This window comes from Gracilinanus agilis, chromosome 3 (assembly GCF_016433145.1).
Source record: "Gracilinanus agilis isolate LMUSP501 chromosome 3, AgileGrace, whole genome shotgun sequence".
Lineage (NCBI taxonomy): Eukaryota > Metazoa > Chordata > Mammalia > Didelphimorphia > Didelphidae > Gracilinanus > Gracilinanus agilis.
In genome coordinates, this window is record NC_058132.1 from 50,532,343 (window position 1) to 50,557,882 (window position 25,540).

Genomic DNA, 25,540 nt, shown 5'->3' on the forward strand with positions numbered 1-25,540 from the left:
AACAGAGAAAGGGAGAGGGGGAGAGAAAAAGAGAGAGAGCACAGAGGGGGAGAGAAAAAAAAGAGAGAGCACAAAGAGAGAGAGAAGAGAGAGAGACAGAGAGAGAAAGAGAAAGAGAAGGGGGGGAGAGAAAAAGAGAGAGAGCATAAAGAGAAAGAGAAGGGGGAGAGAGAGAGAGAGAGAGCGAGCGAGAGAGCACTTCATAAGTGAAAATTTCCCCTGAATTTTAACCAAGACCCCAGTTTGGAATGAAACCTATGTAGACCCAGGCCATCCTGGATTTCTCTTCCTTCCTGCCTCTACCTGTTGGCATTTTGCCTTCCCTTCAAGACTCAGCTCAAGGCCTCTCTTTCTAGATTTACCCAGTTGTTAGCACTTCATTTTTCTTCCCCACATATTGTTGTTGAGCTGTGTTTGGCCTTTTGTGACCCCATTTGGGGTTTTCTTGGCAAAGATACTAGAGTACCTTGACATTTCCTTCTCCAATTCATTTTACAGATGAGGAAACTGAGGCAAACAGGGTGAAGTGACTTGTCCAGGGTCGCATAGCTATTAAGTGACTGAGGCCAGATTTGAACTCAGAAAGATGGGTCTTTCTGACTCCAGGCCCGACACTTTCTCCACAGCACCACCTAGCTGTCCTAGGACCCCTTTACACTCTTAAAAATCTTTGTGAATTGGGGGCAGCTAGGTGGCTTAGTAGATAGAGATGGTGAGGTCTTTTGGCTAGCCCTTACTCTTCTTCTGCCTTGGAACCAATACACAGTACTGATACTAAGACAGAAAGTAAAGGTTTAAGAAAAAATGTCGAGAACACCCTAAAGAGTTTTCATTTATTTGGATTATATCCATCAATATTTACTCTATTGGAAATTTAAAATCAACATTTAAAAATACTTATTAATTCGTTTAAAAGTAACAATAACAAACCCATTAAATGTTAGCATAAATAACCATTTTTAATGAAAAATAACCATTTTCCAAAACAAACAAAAATTCATGAGGAGTGGCATTATTTTAGTTATTTTTTCAAATTTCATTAATGTCTGGCTTAGGAGAAGACAGCTGGATCCTCATGGCTGCTTTTGCATTCATCTGTTGCACTAGGTTGTTTTGGTTGAAGTATGCGAAAAAAATCAGATCTCACACAGGTAGTTTGAAAAGAGGGAGTATTTTGATCAGCAAATAATGTCTTAGTATTGTTATGAAAATAGTTTTGACTTCCCAAACCTCCTGAAAAAAGGGTCTGGGGGAACTCCTAAGGGTCACCCCCACCACGTTTTGAGACTCACTGCCCGAGCCCATCTCCCCCATTCTGTTTGGTTTTTTACAGATGTAGAAACTGAGGCCCCAATTGAGTGGAGTGGCTTACCCAAAGGTAATAGACGTCAGAGCTAGGATCTTTGGGCAGAAGATTGGTCCATCCCATTCCTCATTTCTCAGTCTTCCCATTTGCTACTTTGCTGTTGGGAATGATGCTCTTATGCTGACCCATTCTAGAAAGTATCCTCCAAGAACTAGAAAAATCTAAATGGAATAACTGCCTGGCTCTTTCCACGAAGTGGCCCGGAGAGGAACTGATTTCTTCCAAAGTATTTTAATTTGAGATTTGTTGTTGTGGAAAAATTCTTGTCCTATTTGGGGAGATCAGCATCAATGAGCCAGTGCAGAGGGCTCCAGAACAAACTTCCTGCTTCCTTTAAATTCCCATCACTAACCTAATTTTCATGAATACTATCTAAATCTGTTCTCCTACAACAGGAGTTGTTAATAACATTTTTCTATTGACTGAACAAAGAGATGGGGGAGCTCCAAGCTATAACATTGAGGTCAACTCTGGGCTTGAGATTCCAAAGCTGGGGCTTCTTTAACAAATAAGACCCTGAAAAGGATCCTGTTTCTATTGACCTGTTAGCCTAGGCTTGAGTTAGTACTCTGAGGCCTTCTTTAAGGGCAGCTAGGGGCTTTGAGAGCCAGGCCTGGAGCAAATCTGCTCTCAAACACTTTCTAGCTGTGTGACCCTGGGTAAGTCACTTAACTCTATTTGCCTAGCCCTTGCCACTCTTTTGCCTTAGAACTGATACTTGGTATTTATTCTTAGATATAAGGTAAGGGTTAAAAAAAAAAAAAAAAGGGCTTAACTTCTCTGGACCTAAATTTCCTCCTCTATAAAACGAGTGGGTTAGATTACATTGGGGTTCTTAACCTGGAATCTGTAAACTTTAAAAAAAATTTTTTTTAGAATAACTGCATTTCTTTCTTTCTTTTATTAATTAGTTGATTGTATTTATCTTTAAATTTTCTGGTTCCAAATTCTCTCCCACCCTCACCCACTGAAGACCAACTACGTGTCAATATAACTGGTTTCTCTTGTTAGCCTGTGTATTTTTTTGTGCATTAAAAAGTATGACTCTGAGAAGAAGGCCGACTACAGGCCTCACCAAACTCCACTCTGGAGAACAGGACACAAACAAGGCTAAGAACACTTGGCTAGATTGGATCTCTAAGGTTTCCCACAGATCGAGTTCTTTTATTTTTTTTAATTAATTAATTCTTCCAGTTACATGGAGAAACGATATATTTAAACCCTCACCTTCCATCTTAGAACCAATATTGCGTATTGGTTCCAAGGCAGAAGAGCGATAAGGGTTAGGCAAATGGGGGTCAAATGACTTGCCCAGGGTCACCCAGCTAGGAAGTGTCTGAGACCAAATTTGAACCCAGGACCCTCCCATCTCTAGGCCTGGTTGTCCCATCTACTGAGCTGCCCAGCTGCCCCCTAGAAACAATTCTGGATAATGGTTTTTCTGCCATTTTAGGATTCAGATTTTCTGCGTCTATTCCTCCCCTTACTGCCCTGTTAGCACTTAGTTTTGTGATGTAAGTAGAATCATGAAGTTAGGGTCCTTTGTATAATTTAGAATATGTTCCTTCCTCAGTGATGCCTCTCAGAATCTCCACTTTCCTGCAATCAAGCAAGCATTTATTAAGCACCTACTATGTGCCAGATGCAGTGCCTGGCACTGGGGGGTACAAAGATGAAAACAAAACTGGGTTTTCTTCAAGGACTTTACATTTTGTCAGGGGAGATGACATGTACCCAAAGAGGATGGATAAAAGCTGTACAGACTGAATAACAAGGCTATTGGGGGATGAAGGCAGCAGCTGCAAGTGAGGAAGAGTCAGGAAGAATACAAAAGTGTAGATGATCTTGCCAGGAAGCCTTCCCTGATCATCCCTTAGTTGTTAGTCAAGCATTTGCTTAATAATATTTGTAAGCATTATTGAATATCCCTTTTTCCTACCTTCTTCCCTTTATAACCATCCCATCCCTGAGTAAAATAAAGGCTCTTTGGCTGTTATATTTATCTGTCTGTATCTCCCGTGCCTGCCTGGCACCATGCCTTGAACATAGTAGGAGCCTAATAAATGCTTGCCACATGAATTCACAAGGTGTGCCAGAAGTCTTAATGTAGTTTTATGCTTAAAACTGCCCTCACGGGGCAGGCAGCTAAGTGGCTCAGTGGATAGAGAGCCAGGCTTGGAGACAGCAGGAGGTCCTAGGTTCAAATCTGGGGCTCAGATACTTCCTAGCTGTGGGACCTTGGGCGAGTCACTTAACCCCAATGGCTTAGCCTTTACTGCTCTTCTTCCATAGGACCAATATTTAGTATCAACTGTAACACAGAAGGCAAAGGTTAAAAAAAAAAATTGCCCCAAGCCTTTGGAGATATCTTGTAGAAGTAGCCTTGGAAGTCTCCTCTGAGCCCCTGCTAGAGTCATTGTCTCCAACAGAGTTCTCCCCAAGTCTCTTTTCTTCCCCTGGCAACAATGTCATTTCTTCTGGGAAGTGGCAGGAAATAACGGATAGATTCTGGCAGTCCTGGGGCTGGATCTTGTCTCTGATGCACATTGCTGTTGTCACTGCGTCACTATGTAACTGGTCACTGCTCCAGGCTTTAACACAGACGTGGATCTCTACCGAGAGAGGGAGTTTCCTCACCGGGGAGGTCAAGTCACCAGGCATTTAGGAAGTCCTTGGTATGTGGCAAGCACTGGGCTAAGTGCTGGAGGCACTTGAAACCCCAGGTAGAGCCTATTGGAGCAAATCTGCAGCAGTGGCCCAGCTCTGCTCTCAGCAAGAGTATTTCTGGATCTGGGTCTGAGGACGGGACCACTGGCTCCTGACGTTCTCTTTCGGGGTCTGCCTTACTTGCTTCTTTTCCCTTTAAACCCTTCCCTTCTGGGATAGCTCAGCCGACTGGTCCTTACTATTCTTCTTCTTGTTCTTTTTTTTTAAGCTGTGTATTGGCTCCAAGGCAGAAGAGTGGTACGAGTAGGCAATGGGGGTCAAGTGACTTGCCCAGGGTCACACAGCTGGGAACTCTCTGAGGCCAGCTTTGAACCTAGGACCTCCCATCTCTAGGCCTGCCTCTCCATCCACTGAGCTACCCAGCTGCCCCCCCCCTTACCATTCTTCTGCCTTGAAACTGATTCTTCGTATTGATTCTAAAGCAGAAAGTAAGAGTTTCTCTCTTTGTTTTGGACCCCTCCCTTCTGTCTTAGAATCAAAGTACTGATGCCAAAATGAACAATTGTAAGAAAGGCTGGGCAATTGGGATTAAGTGACTTGTCCAAGGTCACATAGCTAGGAAGTGTCTGAGGCTACATTTGAACCCAGCACCTCCCACCTCCAGGTCCAGCTCCCTATCCACTGAGCCACCTAGTTCCCCTTTCTGCTCTTCTTGTTAAAGAATGAAGCATTTCCTGTAAAAATACCACTCTCAGGGAAACTGCACTTTGGGTCCATCTCAAGAACCCAAAGGAAGGCATCTGCATTTTCTCCCCGACAGATATTTCTCAAACAGAAGCTTTTTTTTTTTTTTAAGACAAGGTGATAGACACGTTCTCTGTTTGGGGTGAGGTGAGGGCGAGGGAGAGGTTAGGCAAGGCAGATAGTTTCTGCAAATGTTGCTATAGACGAGGAAGCAGACAATTGCAGACTTGCAAGAAACTTTGGCGGGGATTTTTGCATTGGTCAAACCTCTCCCTAAGCAGGAATTTCCTCTCTGATACCCCCCAGTTACGGGGGAAGGGGGGGATCCTAATTTATCTTGTTGCTGCTGCTGCTTCCTGTACCATATTGCGGCCCCCATCCATGTATGCGTCCGATTCTAGAGCTGAAGCTGAAGTCCTGCGGCCACGTAGTAGAGTCAGGACTCACTGGGAATGCCCCCGATCATGGGAAGCATGGCAGAGAATGAGATGAAGAGGCAGAGTCCTGAATGGAAGCAACAAACAGGAGCTTGGGCAGCCTTGGGGAGATCATCCCACGGGCTCGCAGGGAGCTGGGCATGGATGAATAACTGAACAACCTGATACGACATTTATCATTTTCCTAATCGCCCTCCTCTGGCAGCTAGGTGGCAGAGTGCGTACGGTATCAGGACTGGAGTCTAAAAGACTCATCGTTGTGATTTCAAATCTTAGATACTTATCAGCTGTGTGATCCTGGACAAGTCACTTCACCCTGTTTGCCTCAGTTTCCTCATCTGTAAAATGAGCTGGAGAAGGAAATGGCCAACCACTCTGGTGTCTCTGCCCAGAAAACCCCAAATGGGATCACAAAGAGGTGGACACAATTGAAAACAACTGAATAACAAGAGACCCTCCAGTAAGACCTCCTCAAGCAGCCAGCTGGGCTTTGAGACAAGCTGAAATAGGAGTCTTCAATTTGTCCCCCAAAACGCCCTCTAAGCCTCTTTCTAGGTCTGTCCTTGGGCGCCAAGTGTAGAGCCAGTCTAAGCCTATAGCAGTCCTTCAGATACTTGGCATCAACTCTTCTTTGTCTCTCCCCAACCCCCCTAGGGCCGCTGCCATCCACTGCTAGCTGCGCTTCTAGTTTGTGTCATCTGCAACCTTGATGAACATGTTGCTCCATCTTTGTGTAAGACATTCATCAAAAGGTTAAACCTCACCATCTGGTTGGCTATCTCTCCCCACTGCCTTCTCTTCTCCAGCTCCAATAAGCACAGTTCCTTCAACCAGGATTCTCATGACACGATCCCCAGTCCCTGACCCCATCTTGGTCACTCTCTTTGGATAGACTCCAGCTTATCAATGTCCATTCTAGGGGGCAGCTGGGTGGCTCAATGGATGGAGAGCCAGGCTCAGAAATGGGGGAGGTCCTGGGTTCAAATCTGGCCTCAGACCCTTCCTCTCTGGGTGGCCCTGAGCAAGTCACTTAATCCCCATTTCCCAGCCCTTACCACTCTTCTGCCTTAGAACCAATACACAATATTGATTCTAAGATAGAAGGGAAGGATTTTTTTTTAAATCCTTTCTAAAGGGGCAGCTGGGTAGCTCAGTGGATTGAGAGTCAGGCCTAGAGATGGGAGGTCCTAGGTTCAAATCTGGCCTCAGACACTTCCCAGCTGTGTGACCCTGAGCAAGTCACTTGACCCCCATTGCCCACCCTTACCACTCTTCCTCCTAGGAGCCAATACACAGAAGTTAAGGGTTTAAAAAAAATCAGTAAAATCCTTTCTAAAATATGGGTCCCCAAGGGCAGCAAGGTGGATCCATGGATAAAGAGCCAAGCCTGGCAATGGGAGGACCTCGTTTTGAATCTAGCCTCAGACATTACTTAGCTGTGTGACCCTGGGCAAATCACTTAACCCCAATCACCTATTCCTTACTGCTCTTCTGCCTTGGAACAGATACTTCATATTGAGACAGGAGGTAGGGATTTTAAAAAATAAAATAGAACAAAAGAAAATGTGGGTGCCCACAATGGCGCCACTGGTGTTTACCTCTGTTGAATCCTCCTCTGCCACCTCTCCTTATCTAGTGGAAAGGGAACCTCTGCAAGCAGATTTGCATGAAAGGGGAAACATTTCTGTCCCCCCCTCCCCAAAGCATTTGTTTGGCAAAAACCTTCTGACCGTCAGGATGGCAGAGAGGAGAAGCCGTGGGCACACGGAATCTCTTCTCCATGACTCCAGCTTTGCTAGCCTAGAAGCGGCCACTACAGCAGGCTAAACCCTTCTGTCCTCCCTCCTGTCAGAGCTGGGAGCACTAAGAAATGATGTCTGCCTTAACAGGCGGGCTGTAAAGTCGGAATTGTTGTTTTTAAAATGCGCCGTGAATTTCCCGAGAAGGGCGAACTTTATTAGGAGCTGCTGGCCTGCCTTTATGAGGCCCTTTAGAGGAAACATGGCGATTATACCAATATATGGATCACATTCCTCTCTTTCAAAGAAATGGCAACTAGAAATAGGAAGGCAGCAAAGGTAAGAGGTAGAGAGGAGCTATTGTGTAAGTGAGATCCCCAATCCACAGCGACCAATTCTCTATCAGTCAGTCAACAAGTTAAGAAGTGTTTATAAGTGCCTACTATGTGCCACCTACGCAAAAAGAGAGGCAATCTCTGGCCCCAAGGAGCTTACATTCTTTTTTTTTTAAACCCTTACTTTCTGTCTTAGAATCAATACTGTGTATTGGTTCTAAGGCAGAAGAGAGGTCAGGGCTAGGCAATAGGAGTTAAGTGACTTGCCTAGGGTCACACAGCTACAAAGTGTCTGAGGCCAAATTTGAGCCCAGGACCACTTGTCTCTGGGTCTGAAGGAGCTTACATTCTAATAGAAAAAGGAATAAGCATTTATTACCTGCCTACTATGTGCCAGACTCTGTGCTAGGAATTGGGGATACACCATATAAGCAAATAGAAGTACCCTTGAAATTATTTTTAAATTTTTATTTAATTGATTAATTAAGAAAATTTTCCCATGGTTCCATGATTCATGTTCTTTCTCTCCCCTCCTTCCACCTCCCTCCCATAGCCAACACACAATTCCACTGGGTTTTACATGGAAGGAACCTACATTCTAATAAGAAATGAACATATGTTTTTCACAAGCCTGCTTTGTGACAGACACCATGCTAAGTGCCTTATAAATATTATCTGGCTGTTAAAAAGAAGAAGAAGCCTGAGCAAAGATATTCCGAGCAAAGCTGTCTATTGTGAGAGCCGTGAGCATAAAGCCAAGGCCCACAGACATGCCCACTGGGTCTGAGACTACCCCGCGCCTTGCCACTTACAGATATTTATATCAGAAATGGAAGGTAGAGGGGCAGCTGGGTCGCTCAGTGGTTTGAGAGCCAGTCCTGGAGATGGGAGGTCCTAGGTTTAGATCTGGCCTCAGACACTTCCCAGCTGTATGACCCTGGACAAGTCACTTGACCCCCATTGCCCACCCTTACCACTCTTCTGCCTTGGAGCCAATACACAGAAGTTAAGGGTTTAAAATTAAAAAAAAAAAAAAAAAAAAACAAGAAATGGAAAGTAGTGATGAAACCATCGGGCTTTGGCAAGACCCTTCTGTCAAGGCCGGTCCCAGATGGGTCTTTTCTCCTTCCCCTCCCTTAGGGGCCACAAGAATGTCAGAATGGAACTGAAACCACAGAGCAGGAGGCTCGGTTTCATTATGTCACAACCTTGAGTGTGTGGCAATGTAAAGGGCCAAAATTATTCTTTTTTTTTTTTTTAAGCCCTTACCTTCCGTCTTGGGCCAAGGCAGAAGAGTGGTAAGGGTGGGCAATGGGGGTCAAGTGACTTGCTCAGGGTCACAGAGCTGGGAAGTGTCTGAGGTCAGATTTGAACCCAGGACCTCCCATCTCTAGGCCTGGCTCTCCATCCACTGAGCCACCCAGCTGCCCCCCAAAAATATTCTTTACAAAGAATGAACATTATTTTTGTTGCTCACACAGCACACTTTCTCTATAGTCACTCCCTGAGTACTCTTCTGTTATTAGGCCTCATACAATTATTCAACTAATAACTGGGTCTATTTCTTACTAGAAATCACTCATTTTATAACCAGAGAAATGATTAGAAACTACTGAATTAAATCTCTTCTTAGAAGGAAGTAAGACAATACAAGGGAGGAAGCTGAACAGCAGGGTGAGAGGAGCTGTTGGGAATGGTGTAGGGGGTCAACGTCCAAAGCAGTGTTGGGAAAGGGGAGAAAGATGGTGCTGTCCCAAAAAGTCAGCACTGGCCCCAAATGAGACAATGATGATAGCCTGGGGATGAGAGGCTGGATCCAATCACAGGCACAGAATTTCAGAGCTGGAAGGGACCCTCACAGCTATAATCCGACCCAGACTAGAAAAATAATCTCCTTTATAACATGCTATTTGAGGCTCATCTAGCCTTTTCTTGAAAGTTTGCAACAAAGGGGATCCATCCTATCTCAAGGCAACCCGTTCCACTTTGGGCCAGCTTTTGTTTCTAGAAAGTTGTTCTCAAGATCAAGGCCGATACACTCTCTTTGTGACTTCTTCCCTTCTTTTCTATTTCTGCTTTCTGGGACTCCACACCATAAGCCTAGCCCTTCTTCCACTCTATAAGTGCTAGCTATTTTTATTATTATCACTGGGGATGATGGTGTGTTCAGGGAAGACTAGCACCTCTGGTGTGAGGTTTGCTGAATGTTTTTCAGGGCTGCTCATCCACCTTCGGTGTCTATCTTCACTCCATCCTCACCTGTGGTGCCAAGAAGCTGTAGCACGCGTAGTGACCACATCCCAATAAAGCCAGCTTGGCAGATCAGGTTGAGGGTAACCAATAGATTTCAAATCTGCTTGTGAGTTAAGGGAATGTCTACCCCAAGCATGTGAAGACTTCCTCCCCTGTAATGGACCGATGAGAACAATTTGTTCCAATGACCATGAAGCAGACTGTGGAGTACTTAGAGCTTGGTCGGACCTGGAAGGTGCCAAGGTCATCTGCTGCATCCTGGGCCATCATTAGTTCTCTTGACTTTTGACTTGCCACTAGACTTTAATGACTCTGGAAAGAGAGATTGAAGTGGATGACTGGGTAATTCTGCTTCACTTATATCCAATTTACAAATAAGTCAAAACCTCAACCCATGATGTCACTGGCCCTTTTGGAAAATGGATGAACAGCAATCATCATTAGTGATAATAATAGTCAAAAGACCTTTATATGACATGGACCTTTCTCCATCCTGGTTACCTTCCTCTGAAGGTGCTCTAACTCAACAATCAGTGGCCTTTCTTAGCTGTGGTGCCCAGAACTAACTAAACCCAGTGTTGTAGATAAGGTGTAGGAAGGACAGAGGATAAAGGGACTCTCACTTCCTACTTCCTGAAAGTTGAGACTCTTTTATACAAAAAAAAACCCTTATTTTCTATCTTTGAATCGATAACTAAGTATTGGTTCTAAGGCAGAAGAGCAGTAAGGGCTAGACAATTAAGGTTAAGTGACTTGCTCAGGATCACACAGTTAAGAAGGTCATATTTGAACCCAGGATCTCCCATCTCCAGGCTCTGCTCTCTAACCAAGAAGCCACCTAGCTACCCCTAGCTGAGACTCTTTTTTTAATCATGCAAAATACACTTCCATATTGGTCATTGTTGTAAGAGCAACCAAAACGAAAACCCCCAAAATAAAACTGGAAATACACAGAAGTGAAAGATAGTCTGCTTTGATCAGCATCTATCCAACTCCAACTTTCTCTGGAGGTGGATAACATTCCCCATAATAAGTCTTTCAGGTGGTCCCAGATCATTGGACTGCTGAAAGTAGTCAGGTTTTCACAGCTGATCATTGTACAATACTGCTATTACTGCGTACAATGTCCTACTGGTTCTGCTTATTTCACTGTGCATCGGTTCATGCAGATCTTTCCAGCTTTTTCTGAAATCATTCTGCATATCATTTCTTATAGCACAATAGTATTCCATCACCAACATGTACCACAGTTTGTTCAGCCATTCCCCAACTGATTGACATTCTTCAATTTCCAATTCTTTGCCAGCACAAAAAGAACAGATATAAATCCTTTTGTACAATTAGGGTCCTTTCCCCTTTTTAATGATCTCTTTGGGATACAGTCCCATAGTGGTATTACCAGATCAGAGGTATGCACAGCTTTATAGCCTTTTGAGCATAATTCCAAATTGCCCTCCAGAATGTTTGGATCAGTTCACAACTCCACCAACAATGCATTAGGGTCTCAATTTTGCCACATCCCCTCCAACATTTATCACTTTCTTTGATTGTCACATTAGCCAATCTGATAGGTATGAAGTAGTACCTCAGCCTTGTTTTAATTTGAATTTCTCTAATCAAGAGTGATTTAGAACATTTTTTTCATATGATTATTGATGACTTTGATTTCTTCATCTGAAAACTGCTTGTTCATATCCTTTGACCATTTGATTGAGATTTTCTCAATGCAGTCTGAGAACATATGAACTTTGGGCCACCATATCACACAGTTGGCTCATTTTCATCTTTTGTGAGTGTGTGATTTTATTTTTTTATTTTAACGATAAATTTCCACGTAAGTTTTCTGAAGTTATGTGATCCAAACTGTCTCCCTCCTTTCTTCCCTCCCTGCTCCTGGAGCTGGCAAGCAGTTCAATCTGGGTTATACATATATTATCATGCAAAAAGTATTTCCATATATTATTCATTTTTGTAAGTGAATAATCTAATGGAACCAAAACCCCAAAACATAAACCCAAATAAACAAGTGATAAATCATCTGCTTTCATCTGCATTCTGACTCCCACAGTTCTTTCTCTGGAACTGGAGAGCATTCTTTGTCCTAAGTCCCTCAGAAGCTTCATTTTTGTCTTGAAATCCAGTAAAACTCCAGATCTTGCTCAGATGGGCTGCTGTCTATTCTTTTCTCCCCAACCCCTCTCTTGTACTTGTGAAATGAATTTTTAAATTCAAGTGTAAGACCACATTTTCCCCTGTTAAATTTCATCTTAATAGATCCACTTTATTAAGGCCTTCATGAAATCTTGACTCTTATCATCCTAGGTTTGCATCATTTGCCATCTATAACTTCACCCAAAGCACTGATAAAAATCACTTAAAACAAAGAATGGGTGCAGATCCCTAAGGCCCTCCTCTGGAGACCTCCTTTTAAGTTGATATTTTTAATGGCTATTTTTTAAATTTGGCCCATCAATTAGTTCTGAATCAACCTAATTGTTGTCATTTGTTTGGTTTTTAGTTGTGACCCTATTTGATGTTTTCTTTTTTTTAACCCTTACCTTCCATCTTGGAGTCAATACTGTGTATTGGCTCCAAGGCAGAAGAGTGGTAAGGGTTAGGCTATGATGGGGGTCAAGTGACTTACTCAGGGTCACACAGCTGGGAAGGGTCTGAGGCCAGATTTGAACCCAGGACCTCCCGTCTTTAGGGCTGGCTCTCACTCCACTGAGCTACTCAGCTGCCCCCCCCCCATTTGATGTTTTCTTGACAAAGATAAAGGAAATATTTGTCATTTCCTTCTCCAGCTCATTTTACAGATGAGGAAACTAAGGCAAACAGGGCAAAGTGACTTGCCCAGGGTCACACAGCCAGGAAGTGTCTGAAACCAGATTTGGACTCAGGAAGATGAGTCTACCTGACTCCAAGCCCAGTACTCTATCCACTGGGCCACCTAGCTGCCTCTATAATCAAATTTACTATCTAATTTACATCAATTGATAAATTATGCAACCAACAAACTAAATCAAATGCCTCTGTTCTTGAGAGACAACCAGGGCTTTAGGAGAAAAAAAATTCTAAATACTTTGGTCTTTTATAGTAATTAAATTAAATGTAATCAATTCAGTGATTTATATCAAGTAGATATCCTATGATATCAGAGTTTGAAAATCCTTGGAACACAGACTGGCAGAGCCTGGAGCACATTAATAATAATAATGGCACTTATATAGTGTTTTAAGGTTTCCAAAGCACTTTACAAATATCATTTCATCTTATCTATATTGTTCGTTTACTTATTTGGAACACAGACTATCAGAACTGGGAGACAGTCTAACCCAGGGCTTCTTGATGTTTTTTGGACTCCTCTGGCAGGCCGGGGAAGCCCGTGGACCCCTTCTCAAAATAATGCTTTTACATAATTGTAGGAAATGCTACATTCCAAATGGAGGTCAAGGCAGTGTTTTTTACCTCTCCAACTTCATGAGATCTATCCCTGGAATCCCTCAGTCAAGAATGCCTGGTCTAGGCTCACTGTTTCTCTTTAAGTTAAGAGAAAACTGAGGAGGGGCCCCCAAAGGCGATCAAGATGAGCCAGGGCCAGGGGCTGCTGGGTCTCCTGACTCCCAGGCTAGTGTCCAGTGCAGTAACCTCTCCTTTTTCTCTTCCTCATGACACAAACTGGGCTATCAAGACAAAGCTCCAGGTGGAACATGGGACGAGACCTGACCCAATTAGCAGGATGCCCTTATCAAACCCTGATTTGCTGGCTTGTCTCCTTTCCCAGGAGCACTCAGCCCATCATACTCTCTAGAGGGCAGTGTGGCTGCGGTGTTCAGGGAGGTGGGTGTCAGCATCAGCATCAGCTTCACTGCCCAGTAATTAGAGAAGGCCACCTCTCCATTATATATGCCAGGGAGGTTGGAGGAAGCAGAAGACGGAATCTCCAAGATGATCAGTAACCATTAGTCCTGCCCTGACTTTCCACCTTTACCAAGCTGTGACCAGAGCTGCTTGACTGGAGTCCGTGGCACAGATCCTGGGCATACAGAATTAACCAACTCCCCTCTCTGCTTGCTCTGGGCTAATGGGCCCTAAACCACAGTGAAATGGCAGCAGAGGAAATGAGGAGTAAAAAGAGATGGTCTGGATACTGATTAAGCTGAATCATCTAATATGGAGTCTTTCTCTTTCTCTTCTTCCTCCCATCTTCCTTCCTCTTCGTCATGCTCTCCCCTTGCCTCCACTTTCCCTCTCTTCCATCTTCCTCTTTTCTCCTCTCTCATTCCTCTCCTTTCTTGCTGCCCTCGCCTCTCCTCTCTCCCTATCACCTTCTTTCTCTTCTCCTTCTCCCTCCACATTCTTCCTGCTCCTTCTATTTCTTATTTCCTTCTCCCCTCCCTCATTCCTCTACTATCACCCTCCTTTCTCCTCTTTCCCCATCACCTTCTTTCTCTTCTCCTTCTCCCTCCCCACATTCTTCCTGCTCCTTCTGTTTCTTCTTTCCTTCTCACCTCCCTCATTCCTCTACTATCACCCTCCTTTCTTCTCTCTTCCCATCACCTTTTTTCTCTTCCCCTTCTACATACTCCTTCCCTCCTTCTACTTCTTTTTCTCCTGCCTCTCCTCCTCCACTAAATACTCTCCTGCCACTCTCTTCTCTTTCCCCCATCACTTTCCTTCTCTTCCTCTTTGCTCCCTCCTCTCCCACCTCCTCACCTTATTCTGTAATCTGGATATTGGTTTCCCCCAGAACCACTTGTGTTTATTAGCCCCATTTTCTAGAATCTGGGGCTCAGTGAAAGAAGATGATTTCTATCTAGTAAATGTCAGAGCCAGGCCTGGAACCCAGGTCTCCTGACTCAAATATAACTATCTTCAAATATTTGAATGGCTGTCATGGGGTAAAGGGATCAGATTTCTTCTGCTGGGATCTGAATGACATTATCATTGTTGTTGTTATTCAGTCATTTTCAGTCACATCCTACTCTTTGTTTGTGGTTTTCTTGGCAGAGATACTGGAGTGGTTATTTCCTTTTCCGGCATTTGACAGATGAGGAAACTGAGACACTAGGGTTAAGTGACTTGCCCAGGGTCACAAAGCTAGGAAGTGTCTGAGGTCCTATTTGAACTGTGCCACCTAGCAGCCCCATGGAGGAGACATAACCAGGAGCATTTGCTGGAAGCCAGGAAGAATCAAATGGAGACTCAATGGCAGAACAACTTCCTAGTTATCAGAGCTGTCCCGAAGGAGCAGGAATGAACTGCCTCAGGAGTTAGTGAGTGCCCCGTCCCTAGAAGCCTTTTTGGAGTTAAGTCTGAACAACCACTTACTATCTGTGTTGTGAAGGAGCTTCTCCTTCAGGCACAGACTGAATGAGATGGTCTCTTCCAACACTATGATTCTATGATTCTTACTCTCTGACTCCCAATTCAATATTCTCCATCACACTTGGGACAGATAGGTGGAGCCGTAGTGCACAGACTTTAGAGTCAACAAGATCTGACTTCAAATCCAACCTTAGATACTTATTAGCTGTGTGACCTTGGGCAAGTCATTTAATCTCTACTTCAGTTTCCTCAGTTGTTTAGAGGAGATTAAAGTAATAGCACCTATCTCCCAAGGTTGTTGTAAGAATCAAATAAAGTAATAATTGTAAAGTGCTTAACCCAGTGCTTGGCAGATAATAAATGCTATAAAAATGTTTGCTATTTTGATTATTATAACTTCACACTCCCTCTTGTTCCCTTAGGCCCTTGGTTATTCCCTTTCCACCTTCCCTGGGACTTTACTACCTTGATCGTTATTTAATCCTCCTTTCTGTAAGAAGCCTTTTCTAATTATCCTTAATGCAGATGTCTTCCCTCTGAAATTATCTCCAATTTATCCTATATATGTCTTGGCAGTACATGGGTGTTTGCATGTTGTCTCCCCAATCAAAATATGGGACTAATTTTTGCCTTTGTATTTTGTATTCCCTGCACTCAGCCTAGCACATAGTAGGTGCATAATAAATGAAATGTCAACTTTATACTCATTTATTATCTCTCCCTTCCATTTCTCTCCTCCCATTCGGAAAATAAAAAAGCAAAATCCTCAGAACAAATGTGCCCCAGTCAAGCAAAATAAATCTCATGTTGGCCACGTCCAGAAATGTGTTTCTCATTCTTCATTTTAAATGCATTACCTCTCTGGCGTGAGGTGGGGAGCAAGCTTCATCTGGTTTATCACTGTAATATTCTAAAGTCTTACAAAGTCAAGCAAACATAATTCATCGTGTTTTTTTAAAGCTCTGTACATCCTGTTTGTACCATCTTATTTCTCTCTTTCATTTCACTGTAAGATTTCTAAAACATTTCCTCCATACCTTGAACCTCTCAGTCAGTTAATTAAAAAACATTTTTAAATACCTACTACGTGCCATCACTTTGCTGGGCGTAGGAGTTATAAATACAAAGAATGAGACAGTCCCTATTCTTAAGAAGCTTATGTCATAAAGGGGAAAACAACAATATGTTGTAGATTAAATATGATCCGATGAACCCAAGAAAGGGAGGGACTAGTTGGAGAGGAGGAAAAAGTGGTACTGCAGCTGTACTGTGAAGGAAGAAAGGCTGTCTAAGAGGCAGAGAAGCAAGGAGAGGGCATTCTAGGGCAAAGGCCAGCAATGGAATGCCATGTGAGAAGAGAAAGGAGAAAGACACTTTGGCTGGTTCCGAGAGCATGCAAAAGGGAGACAGGGGATGCTCTGCGTGTCTCCCTGCCTGTTGCCCAGCTTCAGTTTCCAGCTCTCTTTTCAATATATCACTATGACTTCTTACATAGATTCTAGCTTTGGAGTAAGGGAATGAGCTAGAGAACCCTGTTTCAGAACCCAGCAGCCATAGAACTCCTGGGCAAATGGTATTCTACATTCTGAAGTCTCTTACTTTGGACATCCTGTGTTACAAGACCTCTGCCAGCCCAGATATTCTGTTCTTTGGTGACTCTCAGTTTTAATATCCTAATTAATATGTTCTGGCTTTATATGTTCTAAGAACCTTTCTAGTTCTGATAGTCTCTTCTCCAAGGTCCCTCCTAGCTTTAATGTTTTGGTTTTTTTAACCCTTACCTTCCATCTTGGAGTCAGTGCTGTATATTGGCTCCAAGGCAGAAGAGTGGTAAAGGTAGGCAATGGGGGTCAAGTGACTTGCCCAGGGTCACACAGCTAGGAAGTGTCTGAGGCCAGATTTGAACCTAGGACCTCCTGTTCTCTAGGCCTGGTTCTCAATCCACTGAGCTACCCAGCTGCCCCCTCTAACTTTAATGTTCTAAGGGCCCTCCAAGTTCTGACATCTGATATTCTAAGGGCCCTCCAATTTCTGGTATTTGGTGTTCTAAGCCCCCCCAGCTTTAATATTTCCATGTTCTAGGGTCCTTTCTTGATCTAATGTATTCTGAGGTCCCTTCTGGCTCTAAATTCTCTGGCATCTGACCTGAATTCATTATCATCATTGTAGGGTCTTGTGAGGATCAAATGAGATAATGTATGTAAAACATTTTACAAAACCTTTTTTGGAATTATAAAAATGTTAACTATTCTTATTATTACCCCATAACTCTTGTTCAAGGCAGCTAGGTGACTCCTATAGATAGAGTACTAAGCCTGAAGACACTTCCTTTGCCATGAGACTCTGAGGAAGTAAGTTAACCTCTGTCTGCCTCAGTTTCCTGAACTATAAAATGGGGAGGATAATAATAGTACTGACCTCCTAGGATTGTTGCGAGGTTAACATGAGACAATATTTATAAAACCCTTTGAAGACCTTAAAGTACTATGGGAATATTAGTTATTATTAATGCTATTATTAGATCATGATTTGAAAATACTATTAAAAAAAAAACCTTTCCCAGAGAAGAGCCCCTCTCCCAATGCAAATCAGCCTTGGGTTTCTTGGGTTACTGAGAAGTAAATGACTTGCGTAAAGTCATACATTCAGTTTACGTCAGAGGCACAACTTGAACTTCTGACATTTTTTTTTATTTTAAACCCTTAACTTCTGTGTATTGGCTCCTAGGCAGAAGAGTGGTAAGGGTGGGCAATGAGGGTCAAGTGACTTGCCCAGGGTCACACAGCTGGGAACTTGTGACTTCTACCTCCAAGACTGATTTTCGGTTAGGGATATGCTGGCAAATGTTTAACTAGTTCTCTGGGAGGAAAATGTAGACTAAACATACTTTCAAGTTCTAGCTGCATTACTGACATTTTCTCCATGACTTTCTTAAGTCTAGACAATCTACAAAAACAATAAATAAACCAAGCCCAGTTTTTGTAGTGTTTGCTGATTTCTGAAATGTAAATGGTTTAACCTGAAAATTTAACAATCAACTTTCCAGAGCCAAGGCAAGCTAGCTCCAGCACATTCCTGCTCTCAGTCCACAGTTGCCACACTGCCTATTTTGAAAATATTACAAGAAGTAATAAGTACAAATTCAACTGAGCAAGAGAAGCTGAAGAGAGAACATTTATTACTCTCTCATATGCTGCTGAAAGAGCTGTTGTGTACAATTGTTTTTAACAACCTTTGAATTTTAGGGCTCTGAGACAAAACCCAGGCTGTCCCTCCCCAGGTTCTCTTTCAAATTGAGAAAGACAACCCAACCCATTACAGTCCAAGGGCACTATCACATTTCAGTCCCTGTTTGAGAGAGGCTGAAATTGGCTACAATCATTAAGTATGCTCAGCACTGTGTCTGGTGTTGATTAGCATGGAGGGGTTTGATTTCAAGAAAATTCCACACTAATTTCAAGAAAAGGGTCACATAAGGAAAACCCCTTTACAGCAGCCAACTCTCACTGGGGTGGTGTAGAAAGCTTACAGCAGAAGGGTTTTGTTGTTGTTGTTGTTGTTGTTCAGTCGTTTCAGTCATTTCTGACTACTCCTGAGCCCATTTGAAGTTTTCTTGGCAAAGATCCTAGAGTGGTTTGCCATTTCCTTCTCCAGCTCATTTTACAGATGAGGAAACTGAGGCAAACGGGGTGAAGTAACTTGCTCCATTTGAGGTTTTCTTGGCAAAGATACTGGAGTGGTTTGCCATTTCCTTTTCTAGCTCATTTTTTACAGATGAGGAAACTGAGGCAAACAGAGTTCAATGATTTCCCAAGTTCTCCCAGCTGGGAAGTATCTGAGATTGGGTTGCATTTCAGGGAGATGAGTCCTCCTACCTCGGTACTTGGTGCTCTATGCAGTATGGCACCACCTAGCTGCCATGGTGGGAGAATTACAGAGATTTTAGTGAGTGAAAAATTCTTCTTGTACTACATAATAAAAACTCCCCTTTTGGTAGAATGCTTTTCTTATAACAAGTCTAGCTTGCAAGCTTTGTTAATAACTTGCTTTTTTAGTCATGATCTGTGATTTTACACGTGTGGGAACTTCCTAGTATGGAAATGCACCTTCAAGGGGACAGCTCAGGCACTCTTTCTATAACTTGGAGGCTTAGTGATGCTAAGTGACTTAACTGTGGTCACACAGCTGGGTCAGAAATAGGACTTGCACAAAGGTCTTCCTGACTGCAAGGCCAGTTCTTCCATCTATGAAACCATGCTGACTCTCACTGCCATTTTACAGCTGTGGGCATGGCCATGGAGAAATAACACAACAAAAGTCACCCTCAACTGTTAATCCTCGCAACTTGGGTTCAGACTTGGGTCTGCTGATTTTCACTTGATCTGATCATCCTGGCTAACTGTTGCCCTATATCTGGTTTCTCTGTTGTGGCTTGAGGTGGCACCTCTGACTTTCTTTCCTTTAACACTTTTCTAAACCTGTTGGATTCTGGCTTCCAACCTCATCATTCAACTAGAAATGTTCTTTCCAAAATGACTCACAATCCTTGAATAGCCAGATTTAATGGTCTCTACTCAATCCTCACCCTTCTAGATCTTCCTACACTTTTCACACTGTCGAGCATCCTTTTCTCCTAAATGTTCTCTTTTTTCCTGGGTTTTTGTGCCACCTGTGCCATTCTCCAGATAATCTGATAAAGATGACTTAGTTGATAAGGAAATAATGGGACACAGGAGACAATCTTGACTGTTAACTCATAGCTGCTTCTCCAAAGTGCCATTGAGTCACAAGTTTATTATATAAGAAATTCAAACTCCCTTTTACCCAAAAGCACAAGGATAATTTCCCACAATTACACAGAGCTGTATTTTTAACATAGACAATACAACCAGGCTTAGAAGCTTCAAGGTGAAGATAAGAACCAGGCTGGACATTCAGTTATATTTGTTATCACCAAGCCAAGTCTGAGAATACTTTTCTCAGAGGCAAATGCCCCGGCTAACTAAGGTTTTGGCTTTGGCTGCATTTCTGACCAAAGGAGAAGAATGTTAACCTCTTAAATGTTGGTTTGCTAGGAACTTAAAGCTTTTCAATAAGGCCACAATACTTTTCAACAAGAAATCACAAGGAACACAAAAGGGGTCAAAAGAGAAGTCTCAGATTTTCATCTATTCTCTTATTGGCTTCCCACATATTTCCCCCTTTTCTTTAAATTAAAATGATTTATTACACAGGAAAACTTTTAATAATGAAAGGAGTCATGAATTAGTTATAATCATCAGCTATAGCTGGATCTGATAGGATTTACAGATTTAACTGTTTATTTATGGCTCTCTACATGCCATCCTGTTTCTCCTCTTACTTTTCTGACTGTTCCTTCTCCATCTTCTTTGCTGCATCTTTATCCAAGTCATGGCCACTAACTTTTAGTATCCCCAAGGCTCTACCATGACCCTACTTTCTTTTTCCTTTAATACCACCTTTGTTGATGATCTCATGGGTTCTCATGAGTTCAATTTTCATCTCTTTATTGATGATTCCGAAGTCTATTTTTCCAGTCCTAATCTCTCCTAACTGCCAGGCTCACATCTCTATCTATGATTGTTCATTTCCATTTGTGCATCCAGTAGACATCTCAAACTCAACATGTCCAAAGCACAACTCATTTCCTCCCCGATCTTCCAAACTTCCCTCTTGTTTTGAGGATACCACCATCCTTCTAGTTACCTACTTTTGCAACATCACTAGTGTCCTCCAGTCTTTAATCTCATTCATTCCATATATACAATCAATTGCCAGATTTGTCTTCTCTATCTCTGTGTCTTTAACATATGTCCCTTTTCCTCAACTTTTATCACGTATCTCTTAGACTATTTTGATAGTCTCCTAATTGGTCCCCCTAACTCAGGGACACACACACACACACACACACACACACACACACACACACTCTGATATCTTCTCTGCACGGCTGCCAAAGTGACTTTCCTAAAGTGTAGATTTGGCCATGTCACTCCCCTACTCAAGAAACACCATTGGCTCCCTGTCTCCTGTAGGATCAAGAATAAACTAATACATGTCATAGAAAACTCATGCAATCCAGTCCCTTCTCTTGCCTTTCCCTGTTGTTGGCTTTGCTCCCTCCTTCCCTTTCCTGGCTCCTAATGCTTTCCCCTCTCAGATACCCTTCCATCTACTTTGTATTCAGCTTATGAACCTAACTATAAGAATTTAAAATTTAGATTTTTATGCTAATATGAAATTTTGTGGTTGCTGATTTAAAAATATTACAGCTTAAGTCAAAATGACTTTTAGCAGTTTTATTTACAAAGAGGTAGAAATAGTGAAAGTGGGAAAATGTAGATAAAGAGACGGATTCTAATAAACCTACCAGCCCTTCTCCTGAGAAGCCAGGCTCAGCCCCAGCAGAGCTTCCCTAAGACTCTGTCTCCACATGGATTTTCCTCGTAATCCTCAGCCAGAAGTCCCGGCCAGGGTTCCACCAATGTAGCCTCCTCCAAAGCCAAGGCAGGAATCTCCAGAACCAGTCTCTCTCCAAAAGCCAGGAAAGGAAGATCAGCTACTCACCTAGCAAGCCGATGCAGGATCCAGGGGGAAAAGTCTCCTCCTCCAGTCTGGCTCACCCAACATAGCAAGAATCAAAGATGAACTCCAAAGGAGAAGTTCAAAGGAGAAGATTCTTGGACAGGAAGTTCAGGGCTTTTTATAGACCTTTTTCCACATCATTTCCTTTCCCTTCCCCACTTTATGGAAACCAATCACAGTCTTTCAATTTGCCTAGCATGGCCCAGGGGCAGGGCAGTGGCCTCTGGAGTTGTCACCCACTCTAGCAAGTTGTTACCCACTGACTCTTACTTAGTGTCCAATAGTGGGACTTAGGTTCTTGATTTGATTAGCTAAAAATAGGCAAGGGGAGAGTTAATCCTATCTTCACACTAACTATCTATGTGTTATTGTCTCCCTGTTAGAATGTAAACCCTTGAAGACAGGGACTCTTTTTGTATTCCTAACACAGCACAGTTCCTGGTACATAAGAAGTGTTTTAAAATGTTTGTTAATAAGCATATCCTCTGTCCCAGCAATGTATCCCAATGAGTCATTAAAAAGAACCTATCTGTACAAAAACATTCATAGCAACTCTTTTTGTGGTGGCAAAGAACTGGAAATGACTGAATAAGTTGTAATATCTGATTATGATGAAATACTATTGTGCTATAAGAAATGATAAGCAGGATGGTTTCAGCAAAACTTGGAAAGACTTAGATGAACTGATGCAAAGTAAAGAGAACAGAACCAGGAGAATATTGTATATAGTAATAACAGTATTATGTGGTGATCGGCTGTGAATGACTTAGCTATTCTTAGCAATACGATAATTGCAGACAATCCGAAGGTCTTATAATGAAAAAATGCTATCCACCTCCAGAGAAAGAATAGATGGAGTCTGAATGCAGATTGAAATATGATTTGTTTTTTTAAACTTTATTTTTCTTGGGGTGTTTTTTGGTCTATTTTCTCTTGAAACATGGCTAATATGAAAGTATGTTTTGCATGACTGCAACATATAATCTATATCAAATGAATTGCCTTCTCAAAGAGGGAGGAAGAGAGGGAGTTGTTGAATTCTTCAGTCATGTCTTATTCTTTGTGACCTCATGGACTATAGCATACCAGACCCTTCTATCCTCCCCTGTCTTCTGAAGTCTCTCCAAGTTCATGCTCATTGATTGCTTCCATGACACTCTCTATCCATCTCATCTTCTGCTACCCCCTCTTCCTTTTGCCTTCAAACTTTCCCAACATCAGGGTTTGTTCCAATGAATCTTCTTATCTCATCATGTAGCCCCGGAGTATTTAAGCTTCAAGCTTCAGCATTTGACCTTCCAATGAATAATCTGAATTAATTTCTTTACATATTGACTGATTTGCTTTCCTTGCTGTCCAAGGGATTCTCAAGTCTCCAGCACCACAATTTGAAAGGGTCAGTTCAGCAGCACTCAAGCTTTTCTTGTGGTCCAGCCCTCACAGCCATATATCATCTGTGGAAAAACCACAGCTTTGGCTATATAGACCTTTGTTAGCAAGGGGGATATCTTTGCTTTTTAGCATACTGACCAGATTCTCCATGGCTTTCCTTCCAAAGAACAAGAATTTTTTTAAATTTCATGGCTGCAGTTGCTGCCTACAGTGATCTTTGAATTCACAAATACAAAACCTGACACTGTTTCCACTTCTTCTCTCTCTATGTGCCAGAAAGTGATGGAACCAGTTGCCATGATCTGGGTGGTTTTTGATGTTAACCTTTTAGCCAGCTTTTGCACTCTCTTCTTTTCACCCTCATCGAGAGGCTTCTTCATTCTTCTTCATTTTCTGCCATCAGGGAGAGAAAGAATTCAGAACTCAAAATTTTAAAAAGTGAATGTTAAAAATTATTTTTAAAATAATATTTTTATTTTCCCCTAATTACATGGAAAAACAATTTTAACATCCTTTTAAAAAAAGTTCCAAATTCTCTTCCTCCTTAAAAATTATTTTACATGTAATTGGAAAAAATAAAATCTAAAAATTAACACTATGTTTGCTGCCTGGCATTCTAATCTTTTTACATATCCTCTGCACGCTCTATACTCCATCGATATTGGCTGACCCTCCTATCTCTTTCCCTTTGTGTTGACTGACTTCTCTTTTATGATTATTTTATATCTCCTTTCTTATATGTTATCGCTTATGTTATATCTCTTTTCTTATATATACTTATATACATACCTGTTATTGCTAAGGTGTCAATAAGTATAAACTGCTTGAGAGGGCAGAGAATCTCAGCACTTAACCCAGTGGCTATGTACATGGTAAGTGTTCAATGATGCCAAATTCCATCCATTTTCTTTTCTCATTTTCATTTCATTTCATTTCTTTTCTTTCTTTCTTTTTTAAAACTTTACCTTCTGTTTTAGAATTGATACTAAGTATTGGTTCCAAAGCAGAAGAAGAGTAAGGGCTAGACTTTTGGGGTTAAGTGACTTGCCCAAGGTCACACAGCTAGGAAGGTGAGTGAGGTCAAATTTGAACCCAAGTCCTCTTGAATCTAGGCCTGGGACTCTATCCCCTGAACCACCTGGCTGGGCACTCCCAACCCCACTCTCATCCACCTTCCATTGCCTCTTAGATTATGAATTCACATTCTACAATTGCTGTAACTGGGGAACAGTGGTAGCAAAGATAAAGTGTATATAAACAGAGATTTTGAACCTTGGACTGCATCCCCCCATAAATCCCTTAGTTTTCCCAAAATTCCCTTTAATCTCTCCTGCGTCTCCACATTTGTGTGGTCACATTATTGTTTTATGGTTGGCTGTAACGCTGCCTTCTTTCTCTTTTGCTCCTGGGAGTGGGCTGGGTGAGTTTAGCACCTTTTCCCAATAGTTTTTTATGTTAGCTTATTATTAATAAAACTTTATAAAATAATATTTTATTATAACAATAATAAAATTAATATAATTTATAAATATTATAAATAAATAAAAATAAAACAATATAGAATAATATTTAGTTATTGAATATTAATTTTAAAAATCCACAAAAGCCAACTGGGGCTTGTAGGAGTCTGTCATCCTTTGATGGCTCCCTATCAGCAGAGTCCCCTAATTCCTCCCATTTCCAGAACAGAGAAAGTATCTTGCCCTAGACCTGAAGCAAGACAAATAGCCAACAGTCGAATCTGGCTCCCAACATCAAAGAGCATCCATCCTTCAAGAAGTAACCCCAGGGAAAGAAGATCTGAAATAAACCAAAAATAAGAGGAAATTGTAGCTTTGGCCACATCCATTTCATCCCACTGAGATGGGCCACCGCTAGCTTTTTCCAGGGGATTAAGCTACTTGACAAGAATTCTACTTAATTATAATAATAACAATAACAATAATGGCTAACTTTTACATAGTACTTACAATGTGCCAGGGAATGTGCTAAACATTACAATTATCATCTCATTTGATCCTCACAACAACACTGGGAAGTCGGTGCTATTATTATCCCCATTTTACAGAGGAGGAAATAGGTAGCAGAGGTTGTGACTTGCCTAGGGCCAGCAAATAAGTGTCTGAGGCTTGATTTGAACTCAGGTCCTCTTGACTCCAGATCACACAACTAGGAAGGATTCAAGACCACATTTGAATTCAGGACCTCCCATCTCTAGGTCTAGTTCTCAAACCACAGCTTTGTTCACTGAGCCACATAGTTGCCTCATATTATTCTGATATATGACAGATCTGAAGAGACCACAGGATATTTCTCTGGTATCTGTAATAACCTCCTCTCTCCTCCTTCCCACAGGCCCAATATTCACCAGGGGCCAAAGGATCGGACCTATCCCCAGGCCATCACAATACACAGTTCCCTTTTCTCCATAATAGTCGGCCGATGAGTGCTCAACGAAGCTGGTCCCAAGAACTGATGGAAGGCACGCAACCTCGTCCCCCTCCAGAAAAGAGGCCGTTTAGTGCTGGAGGGAGAAGGATGCTGACTCTTTCTTCAGATCCAGTTGGCAGATCTGTTAAACAAGGTATCTGAGGGGCTTTTCATTTTTTGTATAAAGACATTCACAGTCACTTTTGCTAGTTAATTTATATAGGGCAACCCAAAAGTCTTTGT

General features: G+C 42.1%; 1 protein-coding gene across 1 annotated transcript in view; it reads left to right on the forward strand.

Moving 5' to 3' along the window:
- FHAD1 (forkhead associated phosphopeptide binding domain 1) overlaps nt 1-25,540 on the forward strand; it is a 190,767-nt gene that overhangs the window by 35,318 nt on the left and 129,909 nt on the right. The window contains exon 4 of the mRNA XM_044668682.1: nt 25,223-25,451. Coding sequence (XP_044524617.1) covers nt 25,223-25,451 — 229 coding nt within the window. The remainder of the gene's footprint in view (nt 1-25,222; nt 25,452-25,540) is intronic.